The sequence below is a fragment of the Schistocerca cancellata genome, chromosome 7 (assembly GCF_023864275.1).
Source record: "Schistocerca cancellata isolate TAMUIC-IGC-003103 chromosome 7, iqSchCanc2.1, whole genome shotgun sequence".
Taxonomy (NCBI): domain Eukaryota; kingdom Metazoa; phylum Arthropoda; class Insecta; order Orthoptera; family Acrididae; genus Schistocerca; species Schistocerca cancellata.
In genome coordinates, this window is record NC_064632.1 from 502,808,054 (window position 1) to 502,833,690 (window position 25,637).

General features: G+C 45.7%; 1 protein-coding gene and 1 long non-coding RNA gene across 2 annotated transcripts in view; both read left to right on the forward strand.

Annotated features, from left to right (window-relative positions):
• Positions 1-1,664, forward strand: part of LOC126092221 (uncharacterized) — a 73,864-nt gene extending 72,200 nt beyond the window's left edge. The window contains exon 3 of the long non-coding RNA XR_007521313.1: positions 1,555-1,664. This is a non-coding gene — a long non-coding RNA (uncharacterized LOC126092221). The remainder of the gene's footprint in view (positions 1-1,554) is intronic.
• A 12,739-nt stretch (positions 1,665-14,403) lies between these two features.
• The window catches only part of LOC126092865 (facilitated trehalose transporter Tret1-like), a 66,200-nt gene continuing 54,966 nt past the window's right edge, over positions 14,404-25,637 (forward strand). Inside the window, exon 1 of the mRNA XM_049908596.1 lies at positions 14,404-14,630. Within this exon, the coding sequence (XP_049764553.1) occupies positions 14,404-14,630 (227 nt within the window). The remainder of the gene's footprint in view (positions 14,631-25,637) is intronic.

The following is a 25,637-nucleotide window of genomic DNA, read 5'->3' on the forward strand; positions in this document are numbered from 1 at the left end:
ATCAAGTTCTGTTTAAAGTTGGTCACCGTCAATCTGCTACTGTAAGCGTGCAAGTGGCATTTCTATCGTCTGACCTAATGGCAGAAGATAAACACGCCACGATAAGATCACGAGACATATTGCTGACACTCGCCTACTTCGTTAGAGCTAGAAGCCAAATAATCTGATGGTGTGTGTACCGAAGGTCTTACAGTACGCACACCACATGAACTTTTGTATTTTTTTGGATCTAATAAAACTCCATGTCATTCCAAGCATGTGTGTCGATTTGTACCTCTCTATCTACATTATTCCGTGATTTATTCAGTTTTCAAATTTATACTGACTTTTTGATCGCCCGGTATTTATTTGACTTTACAGCCTTTACATTAGTGTGATTTATCGTGTAACCGAAATTCAGCGGATTCCTTTTGGTACTCATGTTGATGACTTCACACTTTTCATTATTTAGGATCGAGGCCGAGTTGATGGTGTTTCCTTGTGCGTCATATCAAGAACGGATGTGCCAGTTATTGTCTGCTGACAAGGGAACCTCCCCATCGCACCCCCCTCAGATTTAGTTATAAGTTGCACAGTGGATAGGTCTTGAAAAAGTGAACACAGATCAATCAAGAAAACAGGAAGAAGTTGTGTGGAACTATGAAAAAATAAGCAAAGTATACAAACTGAGTAGTCCGTGTGCAAGATAGGCAACATTAAGGAGTGTGTGAGCTTAGGGCAGCCGTGGCCCCATGGTTAGCGTGAGCAGCTGGGGAACAGCTGGGGAACCTGAGGTCCTTGGTTCAAGTCTGCCCTCGAGCGAAAAATTTAGATTTTTTATTTTCAGACAATTATTATCTGTCCGTCCGTTACGTTTTCATCACATTTTTGGGAGTGATTATCACATCCACAATAAATCTTAAATCGGGCAAGGTAGAAGAATCTTTCTACCCATTCGACAGCATATTCTGTCATGTGACGCACATGGCGTCACCATTGTCGTATAGAATATTTCAGACGTGTTTTCCTGTGGAGGAATCGGTTGACCTATGACGTTGCGATCAAATGTTTTCGGTTCCCATTGGAGAGGAACGTCCTTTCGTCTACTAATCGCACGGTTTCGCGGTGCGGTCGCAAAACACAGACACTAAACTTATTACAGTGAACAGAGACGTCAATGAACGAACGGACAGATCATAACTTTGCGAAAATAAATGAAGTAAAGATGTCACACGAGAGAAGATTTGAACCAAGGACCTCTTGTTCCCCAGCTGCTCACGCTAACCACGGGACCACGGCTCCCCTGAGCTCACACTCTCCTTAATGTTGCCTATCTTACGCATGGGCTACTCAGTTTGTATATTTTGCTTATTTTTTTCATAGTTCCACACAACTTCTTCCTGTTTTCTCGATTGATCTGTGTTCCGTTTTTCAAGTCCTATCCACTGTGCCAACTTATAACTAAATCTGAGCGGGGGGGGGGGGGGGGGCGATGGGGAGGTTCCCTTGTGAGAGGCAGAACAGGAAACATGGTAATAATTTCACCAGATCATGGAGTCATTTGCTAATGTGCAGTGAACCTGAACACATTCGGCCTGGGGACGCACGTGGCGTGGACGGCGATGGCGCTGCCGCAGCTGATGTCTGCAGAGAGCGGCCTCCGCGCCCAGCCGCTGACGTCGGACCAGGCATCCTGGGTGGCGTCGCTGCTGGCGCTTGGCGGCCTCTGCGTGCTGCCCCTGCTGGCCGCACTCAGCTCGCACGTCGACCGCAAGACGCTCGGATACCTCGCCGCGCCGCTACAGCTTGCGGCGTGGGTCGTCCTCATGTCGTCCACCGAGGTCGCAGCTCTCTATACCGCTAGGCAAGTTAGCTAGTCAGTTTCATGTTCCATGCATCATTTGCACTACACAGGGTGGTCCATTGATAGTGACAGGGCCAAATATCCCACGAAATAAGCATCAAACGAAAAAACTACAAGGAACGAAACTCGTCTAGCTTGAAGGGGGAAACCAGATGGCGCTATGGTTGGGCCGCTAGATGGCTCTGCCACAGGTCAAACGGATATCAACTGCGTTTTTTAAAATAGGAACCCCCCTTTTTTATTACATATTCGTGTAGTACATACAGAAATATGAATGTTATAGTTGGACCACTTTTTCCGCTTTGTGATCGATGGCGCTGTAATAGTCACAAACGTATAAGTATGTGGTATCACTAACATCTACATCTACATTTACACTCCGCAAGCCGCCCAACGGTCTGTGGCGGTGGGCACTTTACGTGCCACTGTCATTGCCTCCCTTTCCTGTTCCAGTCGCGTATGGTACGCGGGAATAACGACTGCCGGAAAGCCTCCGTGCGCGCTCGAATCTCTCTAATTTTGCATTCGTGATCTCCTCTGGAGATATAAGCAGGGGGAAGCAGTATATTCGATGCCTCATCCAGAAACGCACCCTCTCAAAACCTGGACAGCAAGCTACACCGCGGTGCAGAGCGCCTCTCTTGCAGCGTCTGCCACTTGAGTTTGGAGTGATGACCTCAGATGTTAAGTCCCACAGTCCTCAGAGCCATTTGAACTTGAGTTTGCTAAACATCTCCGTAACGCTATCACACTTACGAAATAACCCTGTGACGAAACGCGCCGCTCTTCTCTGGATCTTCTCTATGTCCTCTGTCATCCCGACCTGGGACGGATCCCACACTGATGAGCAATACTCAAGTATAGGTCGAACGAGTGTTTTGTAAGCCACCTCCTTAGTTGATGGACTACATTTTCTAAGGACTCTCCCAATGAATCTCAACCTGGCACCCACCTTACCAACAAATTAATTTTATATGATCATTCCACTTCAAATCATTCCACACGCATACTCTCAGATATTTTACAGAAGTAACTGCTACCAGTGTTTGTTCCGCTATCATATAATCATACAATAAAGGATCCTATGTATTCGCAATACATTACATTTGTCTATGTTAAGGGTCAGTTCCCACTCACTGCACCAAGTGCCTATCCGCTGCAGATCTTCCTGAATTTCGCTGAAATTTTCTAACGCTGCAACTTCTCTGTATACTACAGCATCATCTGCGAAAAGCCGCGTGGGACTTCCGACAGTATCTACTAGGTCATTTATATATATGACGCCAGTGCGGACGGTATTTGCTTCGTGATACAGTACCCGTGTTAAAATGGAACGTTTACCAATTGCGGAAAAGTTCGATATCGTGTTGACGTATGGCTATTGTGATCAAAATGCCCAACGGGCGTGTGCTATGTATGCTGCTCGGTACCCTGGACGACATCATCCAAGTGTCCAGACCGTTCGCCCGATAGTTACGTTATTTAAGGAAACAGTAAGTGTTCAGCCACATATGAAACGTCAACCACGACCAGCAACTAATGATGGTGCCCAAGTAGGTGTTTTAGCTGCTGTCGCGGCTAATCTGCACATCAGTAGCAGACAAATCGCGCGAGAATCGGGAATCTCAAAAACGTCGGTGTTGAGAATGCTACATCAACATCGATTGCACTCGCACCATATTTCTATGCACCAGGAATTGCATGGCGACGACTTTGAACGTCGTGTACAGTTCTGCCACTGGGCACAAGATAAATTACGGGGCGATGACAGATTTTTTGCACGCGTTCTATTTAGTGAGAAACCGTCGTTCACCAACGGCGGTAACGTAAACCGGCATAATATGCACTATTGAGCAACGGAAAATCCACGATGGCTGCGACAAGTGGAAGATCAGCGACCTTGGCGGGTTAATGTATGGTGCGGCATTATGGGAGGAAGGATAATTGGCCCACATTTTATCGATGGCAATCTAAATGGTGCAATGTATGCTGATTTCCAACGTAATGTTCTACCGATGTTACTACAAGTTGTTTCACTGCATGACAGAATGGCGATGTACTTCCAACATGATGGATGTCTGGCACATAGCTCGCGTACGGTTGAAGCGGTATTGAATAGCATATTTCATGACAGGTGGATTGGTCGTCGAGGCGCCATACCATGGCCCGCACGTTCACCGGATCTGACGTCCCCGGATTTCTTTCTGTGGGGAAAGTTGAAGGATGTTTGCTATCGTGATCCACCGACAACGCCTGACAACATGCGTCAGCGCATTGACAATACATGTGAGAACATTACGGAAGGCGAACTACTCGCTGTGATGATGATGATGATGAGCGTTTGGCGTCATTGGCCGGGAGGCCCCTCGCGGGGCAGGTCCGGCCGCCTTGGCGCAGGTCTTATTACATTCGGCGCCACATTGGGCGACCTGCACGCCGGATGGGGATGAAATGATGATGAACACAACACAACACCCAGTCCCTGAGCGGAGAAAATCTCCGACCCAGCCGGGAATCGAACCCGGGCCCAGAGGACGGCAATCCGCCACGCTGACCACTCAGCTACTGGGGCTGTTGAGAGGAACGTCTTACACTTACTGCCAAATGCATTGAGGTTGACGGACATCATTTTGATCATTTCTTGCATTAATGTGGTATTTACAGGTAATCACGCTGTAACAGCATGCGTTCTCAGAAAATATAAATTCACAAAGGTACATGTATCACATGGGAACAACCGAAATAAAATGTTCAAACTTACCTACGTTCCGTATTTTAATTTAAAAAACCTACCTGTTACCAACTGTTCGTCTAAAATTGTGAGCCATATGTTTGTCACTATTACAGCGCCATCTATCACAAATCGAAAAAAGTGGTCCAACTAAAACATTCACACTTCTTTACGTACTACACGAATATGTAATAAAAAGGGGTGGTTCATATTTTAAAAAAGGCAGTTGATATCCGTTTGTCTTATGGCAGCGCCATCTAGCGGGCCAACCATACAGCCATCTGGTTTCCCCCTTCAAGCTAGACAAGTTTCGTTCTTTTTAGTTTTTTCGTTTGACGCTTATTTCGTGAGATATTTGGCCCGGTCACTATCAATAGACCACCCTGTATATCGTTATGGTGTGGAATGAGTCATTCTACTTTCACATTAATTTGTAAACACGGCTGTATGCTGCTCATTTATAAGTTTTTTGTATTGTTTTTATTTTCATTCTTATTATTATGAAAAGTATAGGTACGAGTTAGCAATTTCTACCCAACACCATCTACACGTGACAATAACAGAAATTAAACTGTTAAACACAGTGAGTTGTCAAGAAGAAACGATTTCAGCTCGTTTTCAAATTTCACTTTGCCGTCTGTCAGACATACACCGACGGCAGAAAAGTCACAAAACCAATAAGGAATTGTGCGACATAAACGAAAGTTGGTAGGCGTATTTCTACATCTGAAACATGGTGTCTGTTCAAATTTCGCACCAGACGCAGAGTGGCTCTAGTAGCGCCACAATGAGGACGCAAATCAGGTTTGCTTTAATATTCATGCTGTAACGGTCGTGAGCATTAGTTAGCTTCGAGATTGGACGTCGTTTTTATTTATTTTTATTTAGCGCGTGGCATCTACAGAGTAAAATTGCACACTTACAATTAATTAATATAATCAACGAATTACAAATATTTTATTAAATGATTGATTGCAAACAATCATATGCGAAAGATTTGGGAGACAGCCACTGCAGCTATTACAAGTCCACATCTAAGCAGGTCACCCACTGAAAAGCTCGTGGAGTAGCATTCATGATATCCCTCCATTCTCTTTCAAACCTCCTCTCAAGACATTCGAAGATCAGGTGAGGAATTGTTTGTTCTTCTGCACCACAGTCGCATCATGGGTCACCAGTGAGTTTCCATTTGTGGAGAATGGCCTTACACCTGCCGTGGTTAGTTCTCACACGGTTAAGTCTGCACCAAGTTCTTCTGGGCATTTGCATTCCTTCCACCGGTATCGAAGGATCAAAATCAGTGATGAGAGGATGGTGATTATTCAGCGACTAATATTGCCTCCATTCCCTTGCTATGCCGTACGTTTCTGGGAATCTGAGTACTTCGTCTTCCCATATAGGTTACCTGGATTGTAGGCGGGTAGTTGGTAGATGATTCAATATTTTTCGGATAGGTATATCTTCAGAGACAGAGGGGTCATTAATTTTCTTCCATTCTCGGATAGCTGCTTGTTGCCTAATGAAGGAAGGAGGAGCTATATTGCAAAGGCATGACGCCAGGCTAGCGGAGTTGATTGCAGAGTCCCTGAGACAATCCTCATGGTGATATTAAGCTGGACATCTATTTTCTTCGTGTGTGTGCTCTTGTACCAGACTGGGCGCATATTGTGCCACCGAGTAAACAAGAGATCGTGCTGCGGTGCGTAGGGTGTTAGCATGAGCTCTCCTGGAGGTTCCTGTCAGCATTCTTAATACATTATTTCGATTTTTTTATCTTTTGACTGGTTATTTCTAGGTGTTTGTTATAGGTTATTGACCGGTCCAGAGTGATTCCTAGATATTTTGAATGGCTGTTGTGCGTCAATCGCTCATTGCAGAATGTTACTTGTAACTCTCGTCTTGCCTCATGATTTTTCAGGTGGAATACGCTTACCTAAGTTTTATTTGGATTTGGGCAGAGCCTCCATTTCGTATAATATTGGTTAAGAAGTTGAAGATCCGTTGACAGAGTAGCTTCCCCCTCTTCGAATGTCTTGCTCTGAGTGGTTATTGCAATGTCATCTGCATAGCAGAATTTTTGCGATTTAGTTGCTGGCATGTCGCTCGTGAATAGGTTGAAAAGGGGAGCCAACACTGATCCCTGTGGGAGCTCATTGTTTATTGAGTAGGATTTACTCGTAGATTGACCTACGTTCACCCTGAAGTAGCGATTTTTCAACATGTTTTCCAGAAACTTACTTGTCTTGCGGCAAGGGATCGCTTTTATCAGCTTGAGTCGTGAGTTAATATTAGTCAAGAATGACTATAAGGCGCCAAAGATATAATTATCAACACCTCACTGAGTTTGAACGAGGTCATGTAACAGAGCTACGACAAGCTGGATGTTCCTTCTACGATATTGCAGAAAGACTTGACAGGAATGTAGCCAATGTACGTGATTGCTAGCAGCGGTCACGAGAGTGTGCTGTTGCAATAAGACCGCGGGCTCCGGACGTCCTCGTGGTACTACCGGGAGGGAAGACCATCGTGTTCGGCATATGACTGACACATTTGACACATTATACTACATCTGCAGCAGTTGCAGCACAGTGACACGACAGGCTGTTACAAATCGATTACGTTAAGTACAGTTCCCAGCCAGACGCATTGTGTCGTGCGTTCCACTGATTGGTGTCAAGCGAGAGCTCATTAGAGGGCAGAGTGGAGGTCTGTTGTATTTTCTGATGAAAGCTCGTTCTGCCTCGGTGCCAGTGATGGCCATATGTTGGTTAGAAAGTTGTCAATTGACGGCCTGGAAAGAACCTGTCTGCGTGCGAGACATACTGGACCAACACCTGGAGTTACGGTCTGGGTGCGATTTCTGTGACAGCAGGAGCGCTCTCGTGGTTATCCCAAACATCCTGACTGCAAATTTGTAGTCAGTCTGATGATTCGAACTGTTGTCCTACCATTAACGAACAGCAAATTCAGGGGATGTTTCCCAGCAGGATAACGCTCGCCCAATCACCAGATCTGTTTTCGATAGAGCACATGTGGGACATCAGCGAACGACAACTCCAGCGTCATCCGCAAGCGTCACTGACCGTCCTTGTATTGCCCGACCCAGTGCGACAGGCATAGAACTTCATCACACACTCTGAAATTCGGCACTTGTACAACAAAATTATGAACGTTTGCATGCTCGCATTCTACATTCTGGCGGTTAAACAGTTTATTGATGTACCAGCATTTCATATTTGCAATGGCTTACCTCGCACTTACGTTGACCTGTGATCCTGCAATGTAAATCACTTACACGATGCGATCAAAAGTATCCGGTTTTTTTTTTTTTTGTCATCAGTCTACTGACTGGTTTCATGCGGCCCGGCACGAATTCCTTTCCTGTGTTAACCTCTTCATCTCAGAGTAGCACTTGCAACCTACGTCCTCAACTATTTGCTTGACGTATTCCAATCTCTGTCTTCCTCTACAGTTTTTGCCCTCTACAGCTCCCTCTAGTACCATGGATGTCATTCCCTCAAGTCTTAGCAAATGTCCTATCATCCTGTTCCTTCTCCTTATCAGTGTTTTCCACAGATTCCTTTCCTCTCCGATTCTGCATAGAACCTCCTCATTCCTTACCTTATCAGTCCACCTAATTTTCTACATCCGTACACCCCCTAAATAATACGCTTTTCATGTTAGGTGCATTGTGCTGCCACCAACTGCCAGGTACTCCATATTAGCGACCGCAGTAGTCATTAGACATAGAGAGAGAGCAGAATGGGGCCACTCCGCGGAACTCACGGATTTCAAACGTGGTCAGGTGATTGGGGTCTGTACGCGAGATTTCCACAGTCCTACACATCCCTAGGTCCACTGTTTCCGATTCTATAGTGAAGTGTAAAATTGAAGGGACACGTACACCACAAAAGCGTACAGCCCGACCTCGTCTGTTGACAGATAGAGGCCGCCGACAGTCGATGAGGGTCGTAATGTGGTAATAGGCTGACATCTATCCAGACCATCGCACAGGAATCCCAAACTGCGTTAGGATCCACTACAAGTACTAAGACAGTTGTGTGGGAGGTGATAGAACTTGGATTTCATGGTCGACCGGCTGCTCACAAACCACACATCAAGCATGTAAATGTCAAATGACGCCTCGCTTGGTGTAAGGTGCGTAAACATTGAACGGTTGAATAGTGGAAAAATGTTGTGTGGAGTGACGAATCTCGGTACACACTGTGGCGATCCGATGGCAGTGTGTGGGTATGGCGAATTCCCGGTAAACGTCATCTGCCAGCGTGTGTAGTAGCAATAGTAAAATTCGGAGGCGGTGGTGTTATGGTGTGGTCGTGCTTTTCATAGGGGGGGGGGGGGGGGGGGAGCGCTTGGACTCCTTGTTCTTTTGCTTAACACTATCACATCACAGACGCGATACGAAAAACGAAAAGTTGTCAAGAAAAACATTTTCAGTTCCTTTTCAAATTTCACTTCGCTGTCTGTCAGACATTTTATATCACTGTTAAGTGACCAAACATCAGAGACATTACAACGGACTCAGCGACTGCGGCACACGTCTCCTCTCTCACTTTCTTACGTCACGTACACAGCCTGTCTTCGACACTGCTTGAAATAAAATGACGTTTTTCCCAATGAAGTCAAGTAGCTTAACGACTTAGGGCCTTGCGAAACCGACGTCTAAACTTCCTCGTTATCTCCGTCCTTTTTTGCTGCGTCTGTGTGCGTTCGTGCATCCACAGAGCCACCACTAATCGTCTCTCAGCACTGTAACTGCGTCCGATAACATCAGCCATGATTCGCAACTGAAACAATTCTATACAGAGCCGAAACAAAACAATACTAACAACAGCGCTTTTCGTCAGTTTCAAAGCAGTACCGTTAGAGCAACTACTTCATTACTGAACAGTTAAAAGAAGTACGCGGGCTTCTCTGGCACACTATATAAATAACACGCCGAAAAAACAAGAATTTTATATCAGTCATGACAGGCGGAGTTTAATTACAGAAAATTTACCAATTAATAAGTTTGTGAGAGAGCTATCGCATCAACACGACGTCGAGGGCACGGTTGTTTACTCAACAACTGGACAGGAATGAAGGTGTCCAGAACATGTATTTTGTTTGATGTTTTTTGGAAGAGTATATGCACAGCTACATCTTCTTGCATATTCCGCAAGCCACCTTACAGCGGTGACGGAGTGTGCTTTGTGAACCGCTGTCAGTTCTTCCATTCGCGTATGGTTCACGGGAAGAACGACTGCTGGTAAACCCCCGTGTGAGCTCGATTCTCTCCAATTTTATCTTCACGATCTTTTCGCGAGATATACGTAGGCAGCAGCAATATACTGGCTAACGCTTCTAGGAAATTCTGCGGTCTGAACTCAAAACAGTAAACGGCAACATCATGCAGAACGCCTCTGCTGTAGCAGACGCTGCAGTTGCCTGAGAATAACCATGTTGCTTGCTTTCACGCCTACTGAATGAACCTGTAACGAAATGCGCTGCTCTTCTTTGGATTTTCTCTGTTTCCTCTATTGGCCCTATCTGGTATGGGTCCCAGAATGACGAAGTAGGTATAATTCAAGTATTGGTTGAAAGAGGGTTTAGCAAGTTATCTCTCTGCAGGTGGACCACACTTCCTGAGATTCTTTCAGTGAACCTCAGTCGGGCGTCTGTCCTACCGAGATCATGCTCGTCGACTACCTGGGCACGCCAGGGCTCGAGGACTCACACACATAATCTTGTGGGTGCGCCGCACCCATAAAATTTTTTGTTTGGTAAAAACAAAATAAAATAAATTTTGTCACCTATTGAAACACTGAGATGAAAGTTAAAATTTCTGACTTCTAGAACATATCTGTTTGTTTCGGACTTCTTTGAGCAAAGGCAACGAAGCAACCCCCCCTCACCCCCCCCCCCCCCCCCCCGTTGCTTGTCTTTCTCTGGCCAAGTCAAAGGCACTCACCAGAATACCAAGCGAAGTTGCGCAGTGGTTAGCACTCTAGTCTCGCATTCGGTAGGACAACGGTTCAAACCCGCCTCCGGTAATCCTGATTTAGGTTTTCTCTGATTTCCCCAAATCGCTTCAGGCAAATGCTGAGATGGTTCCTTTGAAAGGGCACAGCCGACTTCCTTCCCTAATCCGAGGAGAAGTATGAGCTCGCTGTTTGATCCTCTCCCACGAATCAACTCCCCAGAATAACAGTCGTACTATACTGTGAACGGGATCCCGCCTTTTTGGGTTGCTTTCATGTTTCCTTACAAGTGACGCGCTACAATATGCTCCATTCGTCAATAATAGTTTTAATATTTGCTTATCAGTACTGAGCAGCAATAAAGAGTAATCCAAGATACAAGGTTCAAAATGGTTCAAACGGCTCTGAGCACTATGGGACTTAACTTCTGAGGTCATCAGTCCCCTATAACTTAGAACTACTTAAACTAACCTAAGGACATCACACACATCCATGCCCGAGGCAGGATTCGAACCTGCGACCGTAGTGGTCGCGCGGTTCCAGACTTTAGTCCCTAGAACCGCTCGGCCACCCCGGCCGGCGCAAGGTACAAGGAAGCCGCTTGTTACAGACTACGTGAACAACTTTTTTAAATTATTATTATTAACATAACAGTGGGGTGGTTTAAGATTTCAGTGTTTTTTTCACGTAACTGGATTGTTATCGTTTTGATTGTTGAGATAATGGCTTCAAAGGATGTGGGAGCTCCGCCACTGATAAGCACCCACAGATACTTTGGAAAGTCGGCGCCCTTGACCACGATTAGTTTCATGTGATCGTTCCTCTTTATATCGCAATTGTACGCATACTCCTAGATATTTGATGGATATGACTGCTGTCAGTTATTTTTCTGCAATCATGTAACCTTATAATAACAGTCATTCGGCATATTTATGCGCAGCACCTCACATTTCTTTATCTTGAGAGTCAACAGCCAATCCCAGCACGAAGTGTCCATTCTCTGCAGGTCCTCGTCCAAAGTAAATGTGCATAGTAATTCTATGGAGTAAACTCACTAGTCGTTTGCGCCAAATCCAAGACGAACAGCCGGCTGATGTGGCCGCGAGATTCTACGCACTTCGATATGGAACCGCGCGACTGCTACGGTCACAGGTTCGAATTCTGCCTCGGGAATGGATGTGTGTGATGTCCTTAGGTTAGTTAGGTTTAAGTAGTTCTAAGTTCTAGGGGACTGAGGACCTCAGATGTAAAGTCCCATAGTGCTCAGTGCCATTTGAACTATTTTGAAGACGAACCGTAGTGACACAACAGGTTACATGTGGTTCAGTGTCAAGGAGTTCAAGTTCACTCTGGTGTTTCTGTATTACCCAATAACACTATGTCTTCTGTATATTTAGCTTACCTCTCTAAATCTCCACTCACTTTTAGTTTTTTATTTGAAATGGGCAGAGTGAAGCACTTCAAGTGTCTCATGATATGGTTCTTGAAATTTTCCCGGCTGGAAGAATATTCAATGTTTCTCCGTATGCGTCCGGGACACAAACAACTAATCTTCTGATATTTCGCCGGTTAATCTCACGGCCATCTTAAAGGCGATTCGGCGACTGATCTTCGAGTGACCAAGGATGCCTAGTTAAATAAGTAAAGGCTGAAACCACTAGATATAAAGCTATACATTGGAGCAACATGCGCACGCGTCGCAAATAATACGGTCGACATATCAGCGCCAGTCTGCATAAAACTAATGCAACAAAAGTGGAAATACTCAAAAAATAGATGGAGCCTCTACCCGCACTGTTTATCAAATGGGTTAATCATTAAAATTGGTGGCATCTATCAGACTGACAGGCAGCGAAGGTCCAGAACAAAACATTCCCTCAGAGAGCAGACGACAAACGAGTGTTTTACATGAGTAATAGAGATGCAAGCTCTTGTCTCGTCTGAGCAGCCTGCCTGAACAAGGAAAAGTATCACACGCACTTTATCCTTCTTTAAGTTTCTTGAAGCTTTTGAAGAAACAGTTGCCATATATGGTAGGAACATGGTAGGCTTTAAATCACTTCACTTTTCAACTTCCTTGGCTTAGTCTGCAGCTGGGACCAGCGAATATAAATCTTCATGGTTGGCATTAACGTAACACTCATCCTCCAACCGTCAACCTACTCCGTCCAGATAAGGTAGACAGCCATTCCTCTCCCACTCCATGGCAAACTTGAAATTGTCTCACTATAGGTAAGATTCTCCAAAGCCTCCAGCATTTTATCCCCACCGTGGGGCCACACTACGAATATATCACCAACACATCTCCAGAGCAACCACGGTTTTGAAATTGCAGAGCACTTTTTTCGTCAAAATCTTCCGTAAATAGATTGGCCACCAGGAGTGAGAGAGGTCAACCCAAAGCGACACTTTCAATCTGTTCAAATACCACTCACCAATTAAAAATTGAGTTCAGATTACCGCATCCTTACATTATGCTGTTATACCTTAAACTTTCTATCTATAACTGACACTCAACAACTAGTAACTTCCAAGAAGCACTGGGTATCGAAGTCGCAGCCCTTGGGTATCGAACAAGCGCACCAGTGTCGGAGCTGTACTCCGAAGTGACGAAAGTAACGGAAAACATCTCAATACCGTGTCGGATCTTCTTTTCCCAAGCGTAGTGCAGCAACTCAGCGTGACAAGGACTCATCAATACATCATTTACACTGAAAAATGATTGCTTTGTTTATAAATAAAAACACACACAAAAGGCAGCGGCACAGACGTAACTTCACTAAAGACAATGACAGGATCGATATCTCGCAAGTAAATTCCTTGATAGAATTATTTGTCATTTATGCAGTGCAAAAATATAAACACACATGGAGGCTGATTATCATAACATGCAAGTATGATTACATATGTCTACGAAAATTAGAGCAAAGTAACTTTATATTATTTCTCTAAATACGTAAGATTTCTCTCAATTGGTAACCACAGTGGATCTTCAGATTAATATTGCTACGTCTAAATCCTATGGATTACTTAATGAACAAAGCTTGCATATCGATACTGCTAATAAAAACTTCTATGTTAAACAACACTTACTACGACGAACACTGGACCGAGGTACCGAACTTTTCAAGCTCTATGAACCTTCAAATTAAATTTTTCCACATGTAAAGTGTCTGTGGAACTTACTTTACACCTAGGTCGCTTATTGGCACTACTTAAACAATTATAGATCAGTAGAAGGCAGTAGTACGACATCTGTACCAGACATTAGACTCACCTAAATAAGTAAAAACTGTATATAAAAACACAAACACTACTGCAGATCTAACCTAAAGCCTAACGGACACCAATAATTAGCAAAGTAAACGATGACAACAGAGCACTAAGCAACTCATCATACATCTTGGAATTCATACAGTAATATCAAGATGCCTACCCCCAGCACAGTACAAAACGTTGTTATCTGCTATGTTAAGCTGCAGAAACTAGAGGGGGAAATCTGTATGCCCCCTGTAATTTATTATAATGTCGTTTCCTCATTAAAGTAGATGTTACAGCCTACCTTCCCCTCTGTAATATGTACCATTGTTACCTCATTAAACTAAGCATTACAGTGAGAGGAAATTTACTGTTATGTATAAATCAGGTAGATGATGATGAGGCAAATGTGGAACCATTGTGCATGTGTGATTAAAGATAAAGATGGGGCAGTACAGTAGATGAGGTAGGCGAGGAAATATCTGATCACTGTTACCCAGTATACTGTCAGGTGGAGAGAATGATGCTGAGCGGAGAATAATGGTTAATGGGAAATTATGGCTAGTGGACAATTATAGTCAGTAGACAGAATGATTGTGGAGAGAATGAGGATCAGTGGAGAATCATGGTCGCTGGAGAGAAAGATAGTCAGTGGAGTATTATGGGAAATGGAGAAAATAATTGTGAATGGAGAGAATGATGGGCACTGGAGAATTATAGTCAGTGTAGAGAATGATGGCTGTCGATGGATAGGCAAGAGGGTTGTGATCAATGCAGAGAATGATGCTCAAAAGAGAATGGATATGAATGGTGAACTGTGAACTGCAAACATGAATGATAAATGCACAATGGTAAATGGTGAAAAATAAATGGTCAATACGAAATGGTAATACTAAATGGTGAATGCTCAGTGCGTAATGGGTAATGGTAAATGGATAAAAGGTAATGGGTAACAAGAAACTGTGAACAGGTAATGTGTCCATTATAATTATCCGGGCTGTTATGCCGTGGTCGGTTGATGAATGCTGTGGTGATTCGCAACGTTTCGTCTCCGACTGCGGGAGACATCTTCAAGGGGGTCCGTAGCTTGATGGAAGATCCAACACACACACTGGCTCGCTACTGACTGCCGCTACATTCCGTGTCCGCGCGCCCCCGCGCCGCGGCGTGATGTCACGTGTTTTGAAAACGTCAGTGCAATTGGCCGCTGTCCGTCGCCGTCGATCGCCGTTGCCATCACCCAGTAGTGGACGAGTGGTACACATCTTCTTTAACACTGGCATCCATATACCGTTTAATTTGACGCCCTCCTCCTTTCTGTTGAAATTATTTGGGTGTTTAGCGATTTCGATCGCCTCCCTGTAGAGCCTTTCGTAATATCCGCTCGTGGCCGCTAGTACTTGCGTCTCCTCGAAACGAATATTGTGGTTCCCCGGCTGGAAAGCATGCTCCGCAACAGCTGATTGTTCTGTTTCTCCTCTTCTACAATTTCCCTTGTGCTCTTCCAAACGTTTAGAAACAGTTCTTTTAGTGGTACCCACATAAACATCACCACAGCTGCATGGGATCCTATACACTCCAGATTTTTCCAATGGTTTGCGAGCGTCCTTGGCAGGCCTAAGGTATTCCTGTATCTTCCTGGTGGGCTTGTAAATTACGGTAATATTCCGCTTCGTCAAGATCCTCCCTATTCTTTCCGTTACATTTTTAACAAACGGCAGGAAAACCTTAGATTTTGCAGTAGCCTGTACGTCAGTATGATTTCTGCGTGGCTGCCTCAACGCACGTTTTATTTCAGCGGACGAATATCAGTTCTTCGTTAGTGCATTGTAGAGATGTTCCATCTCAGCGTCGAGCAACTCAGGTTCACAAATATTTCTAGTTCTGTCCGCTAACGTCTTGATAACACCCCGCTTCTGTTGTGGGTGGTGGTTCGAATCCCGGTGCAAATAACGGTCCGTGTGCGTGGGTTTGCGGTACACTGAGTGGCCCAATCTACCATTTTCGTAGGTAGACGGCAAACTACATTTCCTCGATGTGCTTGTGTTTAGAAACGAAAATGGTAGATTGGGCCACTCAGTGTACCGCAAACCCACGCACACGGACCGTTATTTGCACCGGGATTCGAACCACCACCCACAACAGAAGCGGGGTGTTATCAAGACGTTAGCGGACAGAACTAGAAATATTTGTGAACCTGAGTTGCTCGACGCTGAGATGGAACATCTCTACAATGCACTAACGAAGAACTGATATTCGTCCGCCGAAATAAAACGTGCGTTGAGGCAGCCACGCAGAAATCATACTGACGTACAGGCTACTGCAAAATCTAAGGTTTTCCTGCCGTTTGTTAAAAATGTAACGGAAAGAATAGGGAGGATCTTGACGAAGCGGAATATTACCGTAATTTACAAGCCCACCAGGAAGATACAGGAATACCTTAGGCCTGCCAAGGACGCTCGCAAACCATTGGAAAAATCTGGAGTGTATAGGATCCCATGCAGCTGTGGTGATGTTTATGTGGGTACCACTAAAAGAACTGTTTCTAAACGTTTGGAAGAGCACAAGGGAAATTGTAGAAGAGGAGAAACAGAACAATCAGCTGTTGCGGAGCATGCTTTCCAGCCGGGGAACCACAATATTCGTTTCGAGGAGACGCAAGTACTAGCGGCCACGAGCGGATATTACGAAAGGCTCTACAGGGAGGCGATCGAAATCGCTAAACACCCAAATAATTTCAACAGAAAGGAGGAGGGCGTCAAATTAAACGGTATATGGATGCCAGTGTTAAAGAAGATGTGTACCACTCGTCCACTACTGGGTGATGGCAACGGCGATCGACGGCGACGGACAGCGGCCAATTGCACTGACGTTTTCAAAACACGTGACATCACGCCGCGGCGCGGGGGCGCGCGGACACGGAATGTAGCGGCAGTCAGTAGCGAGCCAGTGTGTGTGTTGGATCTTCCATCAAGCTACGGACCCCCTTGAAGATGTCTCCCGCAGTCGGAGACGAAACGTTGGGAATCACCACAGCATTCATCAACCGACCACGGCATAACAGCCCGGATAATTATAATGGACATGATATTTCCTGCCGTGAAAGTTTACATTTTAGAACAGGTAATGTGTAACAATAAATGGTAAACTATAAATGGTGAATGGTGTATGGTGACAGGTAAACAGTACATGATAACCGGAAAATGAGTAACAGTAAACGTTAAACAGCTAATGGATAACAGTAAATGGGTAAGAGGTAACAGTAAATGGTAAAAAGTTAACAGGTAGTGGGTGAAGGATAACAGGTGACAGTAAATGGGTAATGGTGGTTGGCTTCCATGGGTGACCACTGTTCCTCCTTGTATGGCCAACATTCACTCTTGAGTGGACACCACTCTCCTACATGACTAAGAAACGGAACTGATAACCATTTCAGAACCACAGCCAGTCAATGTTTAAAAAAATAGAACGGATCATTATTTAAAGAAATGGAACAGGTCACTGAAATTACCCTTCATGCCACAGCAAAATTGTATCTAGTTCCCCACCTCCCTTACAATGTAGCAACTAGCCCCTGAAACTGTACAACTTACCCATGAACTGTATCAAACTGTCCCTGAAACTATATCAAGTAGCCCCTATATCCAAAAGTAAATCAACTTGCCCTTCACACTGCATCAACTTGCCCCAATGTATATCAAAATTCCCTTCAAACTACATTGTCAAGAAAAACTTCAGCATATACTTTTAGAGATTTCGAATTTATTCAAGATTAATAGTAGCAACAGTGCATATGGAGTACATTAAATGATTACATTTACAGATCATTATCATGATTGGCTAATGACTCAAATTGGTTCAAATCGTTCTAAGCGCTATAGGGCTTAACATCTGAGGTCATCAGTCCCCTACACTTAGAACTTCTTAAACCTAACTAACCTAAGGACATCACAAACAGCCATACCCGAGGCAGGATTCGAACCTGGACTGGAGCGTCTAGAACCGCTCGGTCACAGTGGCCGGTGGCTGATGAGTCACACGAGTCACTTCTTGTCCCATCATATCCCACACATGCTTCATCAGAAACAAGACCAGAGAATGTGTTGGCCAGAGGAGTTTCTGCTCGTCTTGGAGGGCACGTTAAGTTTCACAGGAAGTGTTTGTTGGAACAAAACATTATCTTCCAGTTGCAAGAACAGCAAAAGAATGGGTCTCACAGCATTCTGCACATACCAAGTGCTGGTTAGCGTACCTTCCAGGAACACCAAAGGTGAAAGAAAATTGTATTTATTGCACCTCAAACCATAAGGCCATGCCATTGTCTGTCTTAGACAGGATGGCAGGATTTATTGTAGTCAGTAATGAGAATATAGTTTAAAATACTTTTGGCGTCATATTACGTAATACAGGATTGTGTGTGCGTGTTTGTGTGTGTGTGTGTGTGTGTGTGTATGTGTGTGTGTGTGTGTGTGTGTGTGTGTGTGTGTGTGTGTGTGTGTGTGTCGCTGGCGTATTTTAGATGTGGTAATACTGCAAACATAATTTTTGAACAAATAATTATGTCATTTTGGGGAGAGTCAAGATGAAACTCCACTGTCTTTGGCTGTTCCATTATATTGGTTACTAAAATACTAGCCTCTGATTTTTGGCTGGTAATATCGTTTTTCAGGTGAAAGATAGGTATTTTTTCTTTCTAACACTCATATCTTTAATGCCTTAAAATACTATGTGTTTGTTTAGTGATTGGCATTATTTGGGTTTTGTGATTGTACTGCTATGACGTGGTTCTGCTGAACCATGTGGATTGCCATTCAGATTTTTTCCTGTTTAGATGTATACCCCAGGATGTGGCTGTATAGGCCATGAAACCAGCAATGTCCCATTAAAGATTATCAGACAGCTGTATATGGTTTTTGTTTTGCAAGATGTACACTCCTGGAAATGGAAAAAAGAACACATTGACACCGGTGTGTCAGACCCACCATACTTGCTCCGGACACTGCGAGAGGGCCGTACAAGCAATGATCACACGCACGGCACAGCGGACACACCAGGAACCGCGGTGTTGGCCGTCGAATGGCGCTAGCTGCGCAGCATTTGTGCACCGCCGCCGTCAGTGTCAGCCAGTTTGCCGTGGCATACGGAGCTCCATCGCAGTCTTTAACACTGGTAGCATGCCGCGACAGCGTGGACGTGAACCGTATGTGCAGTTGACGGACTTTGAGCGAGGGCGTATAGTGGGCATGCGGGAGGCCGGGTGGACGTACCGCCGAATTGCTCAACACGTGGGGCGTGAGGTCTCCACAGTGCATCGAGGTTGTCGCCAGTGGTCGGCGGAAGGTGCACGTGCCCGTCGACCTGGGACCGGACCGCAGCGACGCACGGATGCACGCCAAGACCGTAGGATCCTACGCAGTGCCGTAGGGGACCGCACCGCCACTTCCCAGCAAATTAGGGACACTGTTGCTCCTGGGGTATCGGCGAGGACCATTCGCAACCGTCTCCATGAAGCTGGGCTACGGTCCCGCACACCGTTAGGCCGTCTTCCGCTCACGCCCCAACATCGTGCAGCCCGCCTCCAGTGGTGTCGCGACAGGCGTGAATGGAGGGACGAATGGAGACGTGTCGTCTTCAGCGATGAGAGTCGCTTCTGCCTTGGTACCAATGATGGTCGTATGCGTGTTTGGCGCCGTGCAGGTGAGCGCCACAATCAGGACTGCATACGACCGAGGCACACAGGTCCAACACCCGGCATCATGGTGTGGGGAGCGATCTCCTACACTGGCCGTACACCTCTGGTGATCGTCGAGGGGACACTGAATAGTGCACGGTACATCCAAACCGTCATCGAACCCATCGTTCTACCATTCCTAGACCGGCAAGGGAACTTGCTGTTCCAACAGGACAATGCACGTCCGCATGTATCCCGTGCCACCCAACGTGCTCTAGAAGGTGTAAGTCAACTACCCTGGCCAGCAAGATCTCCGGATCTGTCCCCCATTGAGCATGTTTGGGACTGGATGAAGCGTCGTCTCACGCGGTCTGCACGTCCAGCACGAACGCTGGTCCAACTGAGGCGCCAGGTGGAAATGGCATGGCAAGCCGTTCCACAGGACTACATCCAGCAGCATCTACGATCGTCTCCATGGGAGAATAGCAGCCTGCATTTCTCCGAAAGGTGGATATACACTGTACTAGTGCCGACATTGTGCATGCTCTGTTGCCTGTGTCTATGTGCCTGTGGTCCTGTCAGTGTGATCATGTGATGTATCTGACCCCAGGAATGTGTCAATAAAGTTTCCCCTTCCTGGGACAATGAATTCACGGTGTTCTTATTTCAATTTCCAGGAGTGTATTTTCCAGTTTGTGTGCAATGTGGTCCATAGCAGATTACGCGATTTAATTCGAAAGGGCGTCGGTCCAGCGATTGATCACGACTGAACAGAAATGAAGACTGATTGGGAAACATACACTGAGCTGAAAAAACTCATGGGATACCTTCCATTATCGTGTCAGACCGCCTTTTGCCCAGCGTAGTGCAGCAGCTCGACGTGGCATGGACTCAACAAGTCCCTTGAAGTCCCCTATAGAAATATTGACCCTTGCTATCTCTGTAGCAGTCCATAATTGCGAAATTGTTGCCGGTGCAGGATTTGGTGCATCAACTGACCTCTTGATTATGTCCCAGAAATGTTTGATGGGATTCATGTGGTGCAATTTGGGAAACCAAATAATTTGCTTGAATTGTCCAGAATGTTTCTGAAACCATTCGTGATGAACTATAGCCCGGCGAAAATTCCACAGGTCTTTGGGTGCATGGAGTCCGTAAATGGCTGCAGTCAGTGATAGGTTCACTTTGACCAAAGAACCCAGTCCATTCCACGTAAACACAGCAAACACCATTATGGAGCCACCAACATCTTGTACTGTGACTTGTTGACGACTTAGACCCATAGCTTCATGGGGTATGTGCCACGCTAGAATCCTACCATCAGCTCTTACCAACTGAAATCGGGAATCATCTGAACAGCCCATGGTTATCCAGTCGTCTAGGGTGTTATCAATACTATCAGAAGGCCCAGGAGAGGCATTGCAAGTGATGTCATGCCGTTAGCATAAAATGACTTTTATCTTAATAATATGAATATTTATATATGTGTTTGGAAAGAGAGAGAGAGATATTGATTTTTGATTAAGATTTTTAAGTCGTAATTGGTACCAGAATTTTGGTTGCTGCTTCCTTGAATGATCAGCTTCTGCACCGGTTGGTGACGTATTACAATTTGAAGGAAGTTATTGTTGTTTAAAGCTTAAAATACGACTCTGTTAGTTACTTGGCCGTATTGCGGATAGCTTTGAGCCCAAGTTTTCGTAGCTTTTCATACCTAAGGGACCATTGTTGTAAGTTAATAAGATCGAACAGCAATCTGCTTTTCGTGAGAAAAGGAGATTGCTTGGCACACAAACTTCCTTCAAACTTCACGTCCTGCTACATCAAAATTGGTCAGTGGAGTTCAACACCATGCTATTGTACAAGAACATAATCCAATTACTGTAATTAAGAAATTATGAGAGGTTGCTATGTATTGAATGAAAACTATAGAGAATGCATTTCTTTTCCTGTATTTTAGTGAACTTTGTACATTTACAATTCTGTCGACTGATAGACGGCGACGACAGTGAAGTTCACATCCTTTTCCAAAAACAAGATATTTCCACACTTCACTTCCAGAAAATTTGTATACATAAATGTTTGGCAACTGTTGCACATACTTTACTCGGTTTTATCACTAAAATAAAAATTTTAATTGCGTGTAACAATACGTTCTGAGCGCCGGCCTAACAACACGTCCTCTTTCCACAAGATACAGATTAACAGTTCTCTTTTTTTTTAATAAATCGTCTTTTTTTTTTTAGAGGCCATACTCAAAGATTCACAACCACCATCGTTGTGGGGATTGCGCTTGATGTGTTGGCAGAAGAGCCAACACCGTGTTGCTAGAGGAGGCCGAAATGCACGCGTTAAAGCTCACGCAGACTATCGTGAGGTCTGGAACAATTAAAGGAGTTGAGTCTAATAAATAAAGTACGTAGTTGATGTAATACTTAACTTTAATCCATAATTGGTGTACATCGCTCTTGACGGTACATGTTTTACAATCTCAATATAAACTGGTAATGGCGCCTTGCTAGGTCGTTGCAAATGATGTAGCTGAAGGCTATGCTAACTATCGTCTCGGTGAATGAGAGCGTATTTGTCAGTGTAGCATCGCTAACCAAGTCGGCTGTACAACTGGGGCGAGTGCTAGGAAGTGTCTCTAGACCTGCCGTGTGGCGGCGCTCGGTCTGCAATCACTGATAGTGGCGACACGCGGGTCCGACGTATACTAGCGGACCGCGGCCGATTTAAAGGCTACCACCTAGCAAGTATGGTGTCTGGCGGTGACACCACAGCGCTCTAAAGAATTTCTTGCTGAGCAGCTGCACTTCACTTCAAGTACTTTTTGAATCGCATTTAATTTACGGTATTTACATACATTACTCAGCTACTCAGAATAAAATCAGGCACAAATTAGTTAAAAAAAAGGGCAGTGAGGCTCACATAACGTTACAGCGGTCTCCCATAGCCCATTACCGCCATATTTCGCGGCACTGTCCTAAAGAATACGTTTCTCGTACGTCCCACATTGATTTCTGCGATTATTTCATACAGTGTTGGTTGTGTGTTAGCAGTGACAACTCTACACAAACGCTGCTGCTCTCAGTCGTTAAATGAAGGCCGTCAGCCGCTGCATTGTCCGTGGTGAGAGGTAATGCCACAGACTGGGTGTTCTCAGCACACTCTTAACACTGTGGATCTCAGAATACTGGATTTCCTAACGGTTTCCGAAATGGGATATCCCCAACTACCACTCTGCATTCAGAGACTGTTAATTCCCATTGTACGGCCGTAATCATTTCAGAAACCTTTTCACATAAATCATCTGAGTGCAAATGACAGCTCCAGAAATGCAATGCCCCTTTGTACATTGTGTACGCAATACTACTGTCATCTGCATATGTGCATGTCGCTATCCCCTGACTTTTGTCCCTAAACGTATTTGCCAGTAGCTTCAATACAGTCCGTAGCATATTACACGGTTAAATTGGACGGAGCATCGGTCTCCGGGCTAATCGTGATTGGCAAGAAAGTAAGAAGTAATAGCCTACGGAATATCAGACCAGCTGTGTGGCTGGACTGAAGAGTTTTTAGCAAACAGAACACAGCATGTTGTTATCAATGGAGAGACGTCTACAGACGGTAAACTAACCTCTGGCGTGCCACAGGTGAGTGTTATGGGACCATTGCTTTTCACAATATATATAAATGACTTAGTAGATAGTGTCGGAAGTTCCATGCGGCTTTTCGCGGATGATGCTGTAGTATACAGAGAAGTTGCAGCATTATAAAATTGTAGCGAAATGCATGAAGATCTGCAGCGGATAGGCACTTGGTGCAGGGAGTGGCAACTGACCCTTAACATAGACAAATGTAATGTATTGCGAATACATAGAAAGAAGGATCCTTTATTGTATGATTATATGATAGCGGAACAAACACTGGTAGCAGTTACTTCTGTAAAATATCTGGGAGTATGCGTGCGGAACGATTTGAAGTGCAATGATCATATAAAATTAATTGTTGGTAAGGCGGGTACCAGGTTGAGATTCATTGGGAGAGTACCAGGTTGAGATTCATTGGGAGAGTCCTCAGAAAATGTAGTCCATCAACAAAGGAGGTGGCTTACAAAACACTCGTTCGACATATACTTGAGTATTGCTCATCAGTGTGGGATCCGTACCAGATCGGGTTGACGGAGGAGATAGAGAAGATCCAAAGAAGAGCGGCGCGTTTCGTCACAGGGTTATTTGGAAACCGTGATAGCGTTACGAGATGTTTAACAAACTCAAGTGGCAGACTGCAAGAGAGGCGCTCTGCATCGCGGTGTAGCTTGCTGTCCAGGTTTCTAGAGGGTACGTTTCTGGATGAGGTATCGAATATATTGCTTCCCCCTACTTATACCTCCCGAGGAGATCACGAATGTAAAATTAGAGAGAGGCTTTCAGACAGTCGTTCTTCCCGCGAACCATACGCGACTGGAACAGGAAATGGAGGTAATGACAGTGGCACGTAAAGTGCCCTCCGCCACACACCGTTGGGTGGTTTGCGGAGTATAAATGTAGATGTAGATGTAGACTGGAACAGAAAAGGGGGGTAATGACAGTGGCACGTAAAGTGCCCTCCGCCACACACCGTTGGGTGGCTTGCGGAGTATAAATGTAGATGTAGATGTAGATGTAGGTATGTGATCATTAATTGTAGTTCACAAGAAGCGCAAGGGACATTGCACGTTGTCAGGTGATGATGGTTCGAGAAGCTCCAGACTACACTCCTGGAAATGGAAAAAAGAACACATTGACACCGGTGTGTCAGACCCACCATACTTGCTCCGGACACTGCGAGAGGGCTGTACAAGCAATGATCACACGCACGGCACAGCGGACACACCAGGAACCGCGGTGTTGGCCGTCGAATGGCGCTAGCTGCGCAGCATTTGTGCACCGCCGCCGTCAGTGTCAGCCAGTTTGCCGTGGCATACGGAGCTTCATCGCAGTCTTTAACACTGGTAGCATGCCGCGACAGCGTGGACGTGAGCCGTATGTGCGGTTGACGGACTTTGAGCGAGGGCGTATAGTGGGCATGCGGGAGGCCGGGTGGACGTACCGCCGAATTGCTCAACACGTGGGGCGTGAGGTCTCCACAGTACATCGATGTTGTCGCCAGTGGTCGGCGGTAGGTGCATGTGCCCGTCGACCTGGGACCGGACCGCAGCGACGCACGGATGCACGCCAAGACCGTAGGATCCTACGCAGTGCCGTAGGGGACCGCACCGCCACTTCCCAGCAAATTAGGGACACTGTTGCTCCTGGGGTATCGGCGAGGACCATTTGCAACCGTCTCCATGAAGCTGGGCTACGGTCCCGCACACCGTTAGGCCGTCTTCCGCTCACGCCCCAACATCGTGCAGCCCGCCTCCAGTGGTGTCGCGACAGGCGTGAATGGAGGGACGAATGGAGACGTGTCGTCTTCAGCGATGAGAGTCGCTTCTGCCTTGGTACCAATGATGGTCGTATGCGTGTTTGGCGCCGTGCAGGTGAGCGCCACAATCAGGACTGCATACGACCGAGGCACACAGGGCCAACACCCGGCATCATGGTGTGGGGAGCGATCTCCTACACTGGCGGTACACCTCTGGTGATCGTCGAGGGGACACTGAATAGTGCACGGTACATCCAAACCGTCATCGAACCCATCGTTCTACCATTCCTAGACCGGCAAGGGAACTTGCTGTTCCAACAGGACAATGCACGTCCGCATGTATCCCGTGCCACCCAACGTGCTCTAGAAGGTGTAAGTCAACTACCCTGGCCAGCAAGATCTCCGGATCTGTCCCCCATTGAGCATGTTTGGGACTGGATGAAGCGTCGTCTCACGCGGTCTGCACGTCCAGCACGAACGCTGGTCCAACTGAGGCGCCAGGTGGAAATGGCATGGCAAGCCGTTCCACAGGACTACATCCAGCATCTCTACGATCGTCTCCATGGGAGAATAGCAGCCTGCATTGCTGCGAAAGGTGGATATACACTGTACTAGTGCCGACATTGTGCATGCTCTGTTGCCTGTGTCTATGTGCCTGTGGTTCTGTCAGTGTGATCATGTGATGTATCTGACCCCAGGAATGTGTCAATAAAGTTTCCCCTTCCTGGGACAATGAATTCACGG